We start from the raw sequence: 12,940 nt of genomic DNA on the forward strand, positions 1-12,940 counted from the left end.
TGGCAGCAGAATTCGTTGACACAGGCATACAAAAACTGGTGCTGCGTCACGACAAATGCCTCATGGATGGTGCATATGTCAAAAAGTAGATTATGAATCATTAACTGCAAAATAATAAAATTAGTTTCTTTCCATGTTCGTCTTTCATTTTACAGTTCACTTACTTTCTGAACTTGCGCCTGCTATTTTACTTCACACAGAAGAATGCAATTCTTACGCATGCGTATTGGCTAATTTGACAGCTTTCTCTGGTTTTATACACCATTTTCAAAATGACGTTTGTGTAATTTTTAAATTATCAAGGTGAAACTGTTAGCATTTTTTAAAAAAGATAGTAAAAAAACACATTTAGAAAGTTTTTCATCTGTATTTATTATTATTATAATTATTACGATGTTTCAAACTTCATCAAAACTTCTGGGCAAACTGTATATATATTAGCTGCAACAACAACGCCGAAAACTGTTATCGGGATCAAATAGGCAAAACAGCCAAACACGTTTTGCCTATTAGATGAAGATTCTGCACAAATAGAATCTAGAAACTCTACTATATATTTTAATTACATGACGTCAATTTGTGAATAAATCAGAACGCCAAATATAAACCAGCAATTTATATAGCAATTTTATGAGGTACGTAGTTCTCGTACCAAGTTCTTTTGCATTTACAAATTAAGATAAATATGAAACGAAAGCTATAGTTGTTATATTCTACTCTTTCCGATCAGACGTTGAAAAATTTCATATTTGCAGCGTAAAACATTATTTACTTACTTCTGCATTATTCAGGAAGAAAAAGGGTGAAATGACTGCGAGAATTCATATACTTACGACTGATAATGGCACTAATCTATACGACTGGTATCTCACGAATTCCCCAGCTCCTTCAATCAAATCTACATTGACGTTTTCCCTCTTGTTCAACTAAATTGCAGACAAATTTACTTGATGTATGCTCTAATGAAATTTCAGAATGTAGAAAGGGTATTAATATCTTTTACAGTATAGTGTCATCTTCCACTAATATTTGTTTTCGTTTGAAGAAACTATCTTTTATTGAAATGCATTAAAAAGAAAAAAATGACTATAGACTGATGATGTTCATAAACTAAGTACCAGAAATAAATGAAAACAACAATAAATACTAAAAATGTACACTATAAGACCTTTTGGCTAAAACTCATCAGATAGGGACGAAAAATAAAGAAAACATACCGAAAAAGTAACTGTGAAGTATTCAACCGAGTGCCGTTGGAATTTCAGGCTTAGAGTACTATTTTAGTGTTGCATAATAATGGTTTCATTATTTTCTGGTAAGTAATCCGTTCCTCACGGCCGCTTCGGTATTCCTTTATCCCAACTATATACACAGGGTACGAAAAAAAAAAAAAAAATCTGCATACTTTAGATGATGTTCCGTAGAACGAAGCAAAAAAAAAAAAAAAAAAATCTAATAAACGTGTCTCAAAATGGCTATATTGTAAGCACCCAAAAGAGAAATGAAACTATTTTGTGTAGCACCCGGTTTGAAAGTAATGGGATTTAGCTCAAGAGTTTCAAGAATTTGAACTGAAAAAGTACAAGTTCCATTTAAATATCCATGCTCGTGAACTGTATAGTATTACAAAATCCTTTTTAGATCAGAAAGCATTTCTAGCAATTTCTTCACTCATATTATTTGCTGTATAATTTATCGAACTGCTTAGTTAAGTCACAACTTTCACGTAAGGATGCTTCAAAAAGCTGATTTTGTTGAATTCTCGTATGGGTGTGAAAGTAGTCTTCCGACCTTTGTTTCTTAGTTGTTTCTTTCTTTCTTTTTTCTGCACTCCATGTATTCAAATGAGGAGCTCTTTCACCTTTGATTCACTGTAAGTTCCTTCTAAGTAAGTAGTGTAATAACAAGTTTTCAAAAGTTTATTACACTCTTCTACTGGATCAATATTCTTCATAGTAATTTCTATTAACCTGGCAACATTATATTCGAAACGTTACACTAACCAAAGAATTATTTTGTATTATATTACTTCTGTTGTTTTTGTTAAGTTTTGTTTTCGATTTTCTATTCGCAACTGTCACTAGAAGTCGGTTGTTGCAGTAGTTTCAAAGAAGTTGAAGGAGTCTGAGAAGACTGAAGAATTTTTTTGGAAAGAAGAATGGGGGAAATGAGATCAGGTAATACGATGGTCAGAAAAGAAACTGAACAGAGTGAAGGAAGAGAGAGAAGACTTAAAATAACAGTTCTGGAAAGAGATTGTTGTCATGTTTTATACAACGATGAGTAGTCATTTATTTCTTTTTGTAGTACAGGCAGCTGGAACAAAGCAAAGTAGATGGCGTAAATCAATGCTGGATTGAAAATACACAGTTAAGTGTGTACATTTACAATATTTTAAGTTATATCTACTAAAAAGTTAAATCCACAATAAAAGTAAGTGCTTTTACATGCTTCGGAAAATTTCTAAAAATATAAAAATAGGAGATACATCAGGTAAGTAAAATGAATGGACTCACCGGGTTCGAGCAGTATGGAAAAAACACTTGTCCATACTTCTAGTCACTAATCTAATGGTCGAACAGCATGTAGCAACATGGTAGGTTCAATTTGTGTATTCTTTGTTTTGTAGTGGAAGACTGCCAACTCATATTGGTGTTTTTATTTCTATGTCAATGTTGTTTGTATTTCTCAATTTATCTTCCTATTCATTATTCAACAACCATTTATCTAAATTTAACTTTGGATTTCTTAAAACAAATACGTAAGTTTTCGAAAATTACAATCTCAATTTCATTTTTGGCTCCAAATAAAATTCTTGAATCATTAATATTATTATATTTTTTTCAGATGTTTCTACAGTCCTGAGACCAGGTGTTCTGCTTTGGCTTCTCTAAGATGTTCTTTAACCCATAGTTTGAGGTCTCTTTTTGTCATACTTATATATTTCTTCTGGCTACTGCATTTTATTAAGTACCTGATTTTCCGCTGCGATCAGTGTAGTAGTTCTTAAATTGAGTGTTTTTTTTTTCATTTTTTTTTTGGGGGGGGGGGATATGCGGTACTGAATACATACTGTGTAAATACCTTATTTAATACAGTTATCAATCTGTGATATACAGGTAGATCAACCTACTTAATATCAATGGTTTCGGTTTCAGGACTATTGGAACATAAATCCCTTTCAACCTGATTACATCAACTTAATAACATCGGATTTGTATACTCCTTTACGCCAACTAGCTTCAGCAAGTACCACCATCTTGCAACATGTTGCTCCACCATTAGATAAGTGACCTGAAGTGTGAACAAGGTATTTTTTCCACACTGCTCGACCCTGGTGAGTTCGTTCCTTTTACTTTTCTGTTGTTTTCATTATTCTTTCTTCTCTTCTTCTTCTTTTAACTTCCGTGATCAAGGCTCTAGGGGAGAGCCGAAAGATAGAAAGTACAAGGTGGTGTCAGGAATTACAGTTATCTGTAAATAAAACGTTTTGGAGAAACAATTACAATGGGTTTTCTTCCAAGAAGTAAATTTCATAAAGGCACTACAAATGATTACCATGTTTTCACCTTTCTTATGGGAGCACTTCTAACAAGAACAGTGACATTTTGAATTGAAATCACCACCGCATGAACAAAATTCCGAAAGTGAATAAGTGCGGGTAGTAACAAATGACCAACCTTAATTATTCATCGAAATGATCCTGCTTCTTTAAAAAAATTTCCAGGTGATGATTATACAAGGAAGCAAGCGCAGCAAAGAGAAACAGTGCTGAAGAAGGTTCCAGAAAAAATCAATGTTATAACATTACGGAATATTTTTCACAGTATATAGAAATGAGTATTATTTATTTATATAATATGTCTCCAATAGTGCCCATTAGTAAACAATAAGAGAATAATTTTGTTAAAGAAAAAGGGGAAGAGTGTTAAGATAAAGTTATAGATGAAAAATGTTGTGATTTATTGATAATTAATGATTGTGTTCCGTAAGGGTATACAGTGAGAAGCATTGTGTAGGTTTGTTTAATGCATATGGATACAACGAGAGGAGGCTCTAAAGACATTTTCTGTAGAAACCAGAAAGCTTTCCGACTTCAGCGAAATATTGTACTTATAAAATATCATTAATAAAATAAGAGTGCTGAGAACATTGGTCTTGTGATTAGGCCTAACGTTTGTATGGATTCAAGTAGTAGTAGATATAATTCTTTGGATACTTCAAAAGGCAGAAACGTGTAACTCTTTAAGCGGTTCCTAAATAGAAACTAACGTATTTCAACCGAACAGTAACTTACATCCCACATATCTCTCCTCCTTCTCACCTAACTAAAACTCATTCAGCATAAGAAACACGCAACGTTCGAAAATTTGGTACCCTATTCATATATATATATATATATATATATAAGGAACTTAAAAGTAAGTCACAAATGAATGTATTGTGTCTTTAGTTCATAATAGTTATTTTTGTCTTTGTACAGAATACATAGTTGGCACTACATAATATATTTACACACTAACTTTATAGGTTAAATCATTAAATTAATAGAAATACTCCTACTACGTGGGAAATATATTTGGTATATGCTAAACAAGAAAATTTACTTCGAGGTTAATATCTGGCGTACAGCAAAGGAACACCATATTAAATTTTATTTTTAACATTACGCATGTAGAGTCCTTCAATAATGTAAAGGAACATTTCACTTTTACAAACTTCTTTTTTCAGGTTATCTCTACAATACAAAAGAGAAATCTTTTTCAAGATTCATAACTGCTACTACTACAGGATAACGTATTATCCGCCATTATATTCTCTATACATATCTCTCGAATCATTTAGATATATAGAACATAAACGAAAGATATATCGAACGATGCACATGGTAACAAAATTAGCAGTTTTAAATTTTCCCATGTTTAGTGTTTTCTTATCTAAATTATTTTTTCTTAAGAATAAAGAGGGGAAAACTGTCTGCTCTTTAAACTTTTTACATACAACAAAGTATACACTTGATCAATCCTGAACCCTTCACAAGGTTTTGTGTATGCACTCATAGAAATTAAATCATTTCTATAATTGTAAACCTTATGGTATTAACGATTATTAAGCATACGTACGCACACTTCCAAATATGAAATTAGCTTTTAAAATATTTTACCGTGTGTTATTCCGTATTCTAAATTCCATTATTTCCACTTCTTACATACATTGTAAAGTAACTGAACAATATATATATATATACATACACATACAATTGTCTTTTCCATTAACCGGATATAATACATACTCCTTTCGCATTTTATGAAGTAGTAAATTATGTCTCCTTAGAAAAGTTCTACAAAGTTTTTAAAGTTATAATCAATGCTTTACCCAGGAGTAAGGACAAAATTCCCACAGATTTTAACACTATTCGACTGGGTAACTTTACTTACAAGTATTGTTAAAATCTGATCAACAATACTTTTCTTGATATATAAATCAATTTAAAAATACACATATCTTTCAATATTCATTATACTGTTTACGAAGCTATCTCAATTAAACAGACAAAGCTATGAATAGCTAGTCTCTAGTAGGAAAGGGGGATACGAGGCAGCGAAGTTTCTAGTCCCAACTTGATTTTCTCGAGTGACACCTAAGTTTTTAAAGAGATGTAAATATGGTCTGACACACAGCATATCAATAGAAATAATACATACATCTTTCGGTTTCAGTTATCTCAACAAAACATTTTTCTCTGCGACGAAGATTTAATAAAGCATTACTAACAGAAGAATAATAATTTCGTAATCTTATGGTGTACAAAGCAAATATATTGTGCTGTCAAAAGAAACTGAATACGCTTAACATGCATACATGAACATGAATGTAGTGACTGTTAGGTTTTTGAAGGAAAACGCTTTAAAGAAACAAACAGAAAGTAATTATGACAAGCGTACCAAGTAACGTACGAACAGAACTGACGCTTTAGTTAATAGGCCATTTAAGTCTAGTTTCTCGCACTCGAAAAAGGTAACTATACACATACATATTATAACAAGGGAAAAAAAAAAAAAAAAAAAAAAACAAAGGTATATTGAAACAGCACAAAATATGGCCATATAAATATTATTTCAATCAATCAACCCAATTCGGACGCGAAGAAAAGCAAAATTTACTAGAAATTGGTATAAGCAGAAAGGAGATAAAAGTGTTCACTTATCATAAGTAGAAGCAAGTAAAATATGCATTGTTCCGGACAATCATTGATATCACAATACAAATACTTTTTATTTAACTCATTTTTATGCAAATTATACCTTTCGTACCTTTTAATTCACACTGTAAAGTTTTACATTCTAACAAATAGTGATGATACTGCAGAAATTTTTTGATATCAACTAACAGTAGCGCTCAACTTCATATGCTGTTTGTAAAACAAATGCTTTATTACTTTCTTCTCATTATTACTGCTGTTACTTTGTAATGTTCATTCGTAAAGCAGTTAGGCAAATATTCAAACACTTTCTTTATTCTGATATACTGTCTATATTTCGCGTAGTAAAAGATTACACGTCCAAAATTTATTTTTTAAAGCTTGAAAGAAAGAAAGAAAAAAAGATTTTTACATGCATACAAAGAAAGAAAAATTATATATCTCTTACCATTAGAATACGTATTGTCACTTAAATGCAAAAGTTTTAATGAATGTAATTAGTGCGAAGGAAACAAGTTTATTTTTGTTACTTCTGCTGTTGTTTCGGTTCATACGAAAGTTTTAAACACGTACTCGTGTTTGTCTTCACTCAAGGATGGAGAGAATGGCTTTCCCTTTGAACAGACTCTTTAGGATGGGTATTTGAATCTATCCTAATCTGAATGGGTAAATTTTGAAGAGAAAAATTTTCTCTTGCGTCTTTTTATTTATTTTCTCGCTAAGGAAAGATTTTATTTTTTTATATGAAGATTATTTGATGTATTCAAATGTATGTCCTAAAAGTCTTCTCGAAAGAAAATAATTTTCCCTTGCTTTCACTTTCACACCCAACTGAAGAAAGCACTTGTGGGCAGTGATAATTTCAGATGATTCTCGCTCCCCGGCTGAAAATATTTTCAATACACGGGGGCTGAAAGTAGTACAGCGAAAATACTGGTAACCCAAACTGAAAACTATCCGGGGAGGAAGGTCTTAACTCCGGATGGGAATTTTCTCCCGCGCCACCCTCTGTAATCATCAGTAATTATTGAAAGCTTTAGAAGTGAAACGAACAACATAAGGATAGGTAAAAGACCAAGAAAATAAGAGTTCTATTTTTAAAATTTTAATTTTAGTAAATACGTTAAACATAATGAAAAATATGAAATATGTAGAAAGTGCGCCAGATAATATCTACAAAATGCTGTTAATTACATTAATAACTGTTTTCAAACCTTTTTATTATTATTATTATTATTATTATTATTATTATTATTATTATTATTATTATTATTATTATTATTATTATTATTATTATTATTATTATTATTATTATTGAACAGAAATTTGAGTGTGCAGTTCATAACGACATAACCCTTAGGTATCCAAATATGAAAACAATTATTAGTTTATAACAGCATTTTGCAGATATTCCCTTGTTCCATTTTCTAAATTTTTGATGTTCTTCATTGACTTTAAGCTACTAAAATTCAAAATAGGTGGGGATCAGCCTGGGGAAAAGTCAACCCCTTCCACACCAGTGACGTAACGTGGTACATCACGATGCTTGCGCCAGGTAAGCACATCACGAGTTCCTTCCAAGAATCCACTTTTGTTCTTGCTTGACACTTCGAGGCGAGTGTTCTTCTCAGCACTCGGTATTACTGGACATTATTTTGAAACAACTGAGTTTGAGTTTACCGTCCCGATCAGCAGCGAGGCTATATGAGACGTGGACCTACTGATTAACCTGGAATCCGAACCACATGAGCTCACGTCGGGAATCAAACCCGGATCTCCCAGGACATTTTTATGTGACAGTTTGTCAAAAGATGGCAACACTTTACCTACAGCTGGTTGCATGTGTAGCATAGCTTTGAAGTTAAGAAAATATTCTTCAGTTTTTAAAGGTGTGAACATTCTTGTGAGAAGGACTATGCCCTGCATTCTTACCGAAATTACACTGTTTGATAGAAGGTCATGTCCTTAGACATGTAAATAATTGTGCTTGGTCGCAAGTCTGGTATTTGGACCAGAGTAGTCAATTAAAGCCTGGAGCACAAGGGGTTAATGATCTTTTGGAGCTGACGCAAGAGAAACTTAGAGAAAGTTACCAAACAACATTTTCTTTTTTAAAAAAGTTGGATATTTCCTAAATTGCACATTTTGAAGCACAATAATCAACAAGAAAAGATTACTATTGTTTTTTCCATGCGTTTTCAATAACAATTTGCCACAGAACTTTTAATGTTCTCATTAATATTTCGTTTTTTGATTTTCATAAATTGCTTATTTAATGCAAGTAAAATTTCCTTACAACAAATGCAAAATATGTTTAATCAAACAAAACAAATCAAGATTACAATTTTAGTAACAACCAATTATTGATTATTGTTTTCAATAGTGACGAACAGTATTTGATCCATTCACTACACCTTAAACTATAACATCAGCATATCCATTTGGCATCCAAAATTAGGTAACAGTATTACACGTCAAAATACCTCTGACAACGAGAAGAAATGCACTGAAGCTTTGTGCAAAAGATTAGAGGAAACGGATAATAAGGATGCACTTAAAGTATTGTATAGATATACCCCAAATGTAAGCTCATATGGTTCTCAAGTTTTTTTATATTTGCTAATTTACAGGCTTGCAACAACTCAACAAAAACAGAAACCCAAGAAATTATTAACTGAAACCGATTCTTAAAACATGACAGCAACATAATACCATGGTCATATAGTGTATTTGCTTTATTGACTTATATCTCTATGTAATGCTGCTGTTTTATGTAGACAAGACGTGTGTCAGCCCATTTTCATTTTCAAAACGAATGATTTAACTGGAGCTTTTTTTTTTTTATAAGCTAACTATACAGATCACTCAAGCTCTATAGAAAAAAGTTTCTATTTTTAAGTTAGGTTTCATAGGATTACGTTACCAAACCTAACTACACATAACTGTCACTTCTTTTCATACCTCTTTGTTTCAATATACTTTCGAAGGAGGGCATCTACGTAGATTCAGGGCACAGGGCCAAATTCCAGGCCACCTCTGCCTCTGCCACGCCCTCTACCTCGACCTCTGCCCCTCCCCCTTCCCCGACCCCGTCACCTGCGACTATCTGGCATTCCTATGTTGGAAGTGGTCTTCTCCAAGTACGCCAACGGACCCTGTAGACCACCTTGTGGCTGGTTCATTCCAGGAAAAGGACCCCTTGGACCTGGGCCTCCTTGCATGAACATTCCGTGTGGAGGCATATTGGGTGCAGCAACACTCATCGGAGGAACAGGTGACATCGTAGGGCCCTGAAATAAAAAATAAATTCTGCAATATTCCTAGCGTTTAACGACAAAAAAATCAAGGATGAGACATAGATCTCATCAAGCTGAACGAAATGATGAGTGAGTATAAAAGATTTCATGCGCAATTTTCGAGAAAAATAATGAAAGACGAATTTGTTTCAAAACCTAAAAAAATGATGCTGTCACGGTGTCCACGTTACCTCTTACGGTGAAATTGATACTGAAGAATACCATTATCAAGTTCCACATTATGACACTAATAAGATGACAACACATAGTGTGGTCAACGATATATCAATAACTCTTACACTTTAATTTCTGATTAACTAAAATCATGTTCAAACATGATACATATATATCAGTCGATAGAAGACATCATGCTGAACAAAATGAGATGTTTCAAGTTAAATTACCACACACAGTTCCCGAGAAAATGCAGAAAAAATAATTTTATGGCACTAAAAAAACTATGTCGTTGCCACTATTAACTGGGAGCTTTTAATCTGCTAGAAAACAGCCTTCACTTATGTAAAAAAATAGAGTTCAAACAGATTGTACTTATTGGTCTTTCAGTTCTAATGGTGACACTCATACTCCTAAGAGTTACGCAAATACTACTTGTAAGTGAATAAATAAAAAGAAACGAAAGTTACATGGAAATGCTAAACGCAGAAAGAAATATATAGAACCTACACTGAAGGTATATTCATAATGAGATTAGTAAAAATTATTTTATTCAGCACTGTGCACATACCGAAATGCATATTTTCCAGTACATGTTTTCTCGTCTCTAATTTCAGAAATAATCCCATTTGAAAGCAATGGTCTTTCTTTCTTTCTGGTGTAGAATCATCGTTGTTACCTACCAAAAGCCGTTCTCAAATGGAACCATTCCTTTAGAAATTAATGAATACATATACAGGGTGTTTCAAAACAACACCGACAACGTTTGCGAGGTGATTCCTGACACCAAGATAAGACGAAAAGTATAGACCAACCTGAGTGCACAAATGCTTCCTTTCGGAGTTATAGGCTGCCGAAGACATAAAAAACCCTTTAAAGGTACATAGGTCCACAACTATGGGATCTACCGTAGTCGGATTTGTGCGTTATCCAAAAATACATGTTTCAGAATCCTAAGGTCAATTCTCAGGAAAAGGTATACTCAGGAAGCATTTTTTATAGAGAGAGTTGGGCTATGGGCATGTAATTTGAAGTATTCTCCAACTACCTCTATAAAAATTGTTCTGGAAGTACCTTAGGATTCTGAAACTTGGATATTTGGATAGGGCACATACTAGTTCCTAAGTGAAGTCTTGACCCGACTACGGTAGGTCCCATAGGATTGGAGCTATGGATCTTTAAAGTTCATTTTTTCATGTTTTCGGCAGCCTATAACTCCGAAAGCAGCATTTGTACACCAGGTAGGTCTATACTTTTTGTCTTATCTTGGTGTCAGGAATCACCTAATAAATAAATAAATATTATATATATATATATATATATATATATATATATATATACAGAGAGAGAGGGTGAGGGTGAATGAACTTTCGCAAGAACTGCATAAACAGCTCTTGAAGGTTACTCAGTTTTCGTGATATACTAAACAGTGAAAGGTTTAAGAAACTATACGCCAGTAATGGCCAATGGCGGCCTGGATTTTTTTTTTTTTTTTTCAAAGTATGATTTGTTCCTTTTTTTACTTTATACATGACAGCAAGAGTATAGCTGGCTATCATAATACACCTAAATCGAGTTAAGAGTAAGAGATTGCGATAAGTACGTTATACTGCAAAGGTCTTAAGCACTTGTCTAATCTAAAGTTGAATAGTAAGTCTGCCATGAAAGAAAATAAAATATGGAAACCATGCGAACATAAAAGCACTAGGATAAAATTCGTAACAGTGGGATATTAATCTTCTCTTGTCGGGGCTATGCGGCAGGATAAAGAAAGGTCGAAAGATGAAAGTGAAATACTTGTCGGGACTGTCAATTGAACTGGTAACGAAAAATGTATTGAATAACGGCGATTGTAATGGGGAAAATAAGTAAATTATAAAACAGGTAGCCAGTAAGAATATCGCACATAAAACATGGCAGACACACCACTGAAGATTAACTGCAAGACATGGGCTGCATATAGAAAGATCCAGATGTGAATACGTTCCTGTTGCAGGGGTAAAATGTGTTGACTCCCATTGTTTAATAAGATAAGGTGTGAAGTATCGAGAAAACTTGCGAATTCTCGACCTCGAGGTTCGGTACAAAGGGAACCCCACATGATAAGAGAATGACTGCGTGTGAGAATTGACGATATATGTAATCTAGATCAGCCAACGTAAAAGTTTCAGGTCGTTACATGTTGCTGAAAGTGATCGGTTGTCCACAGAAAACTCGAATAGCTCGCTGTTTACCTAGATGGAAGTGGAATGATAATTGTCCTGTATTCTAACTACTACTCTGCCAGCTGCACGACCTTCACCGTCCTTGTCATGGCGATAAACAATGTAGCTGAAAATAACAAAAGTGCGACTAGAAATAAGGCGAGTTTCTTGGAGACAGAAAATGACAAGCTAAATGATAGAAGGTGTTCGCATTTTTCGAAGTGAGTGGAATAACCATTCATATTCCACTGTAGAAGAGCCATTATGGGTTACAATTAAGAATGACTGAAGGTTTACTGTTTTCCTTTTTAATTCTTACCTTTTTAAAAGAGGAAATTATCAAGATCGTCTTCCACGTACCTACGTGTGCAGGACTGAGTGATAAGTATTTTTATTCTTTTTATCCGGAGGACACAAAGACTGCTGAAGTGCAGATTTCTGTTTCACAGTGGAGGTGGTGGGAGCAACAAGCTGAAATTTAACAGATTGCTTATCTGCACACTTTGATTCTGTAATAGTAGTCTTTCTAGTTCGTTTCGACATAGACGGTGCTGTACTTTTAAGAATTCTTCCCTCAAAGATCATTGAGCAAGATCCCTGAGAATTTCTCCAGAAGAAGTGGTGGTTTGGGTAGCAATGGATATTGTGGCTGTTGTGCAGTATTTACTGCTGGTGCAACAGGAAGACCACATGTCTGAGTGATGGCGTCAACGATTCTGCCATTTTTCAGGAGGAATGTGTTCTGTGCGAACAAGTAGATTTCACAGCAGATGAAAAGTTAAAGGCAAAAGTATGCTCCGCTTGAAGTGGAAGAAATCTTTCCAGCAAACCCAAGATCATGGAACACATTTTCGTCCTTGAATGTTGGACAGTCACGAGACCAAGCCGGATGTGCTGCTTTACAATTGGCACATTTAGGCGGGACTGAACATTGCATTGCTCCATGTGCTGCTTCGCAACAATTACTACAGATGGCAGAGGTATAGCATGACGCAGATGAGTGATCAAAATGCTGATATTTAAAACAGTACAAAGAGCGAGCAGTTTATCGTCTGAACTTTAAG

At 33.9% G+C, this 12,940-nt stretch overlaps 1 protein-coding gene across 1 annotated transcript in view; it reads right to left on the minus strand.

Moving 5' to 3' along the window:
* Positions 1 to 347: 347 nt before the first annotated feature.
* The window catches only part of LOC145689146 (mediator of RNA polymerase II transcription subunit 28-like), a 60,193-nt gene continuing 47,600 nt past the window's right edge, over positions 348 to 12,940 (minus strand). The window contains exon 4 of the mRNA XM_081763281.1: positions 348 to 9,492. Within this exon, the coding sequence (XP_081619407.1) occupies positions 9,295 to 9,492 (198 nt within the window). The 3' untranslated portion in view covers positions 348 to 9,294. The remainder of the gene's footprint in view (positions 9,493 to 12,940) is intronic.

Source organism: Thermobia domestica, chromosome 1 (assembly GCF_964235325.1).
Source record: "Thermobia domestica chromosome 1, izTheDome1.hap1.1, whole genome shotgun sequence".
Lineage (NCBI taxonomy): Eukaryota > Metazoa > Arthropoda > Insecta > Zygentoma > Lepismatidae > Thermobia > Thermobia domestica.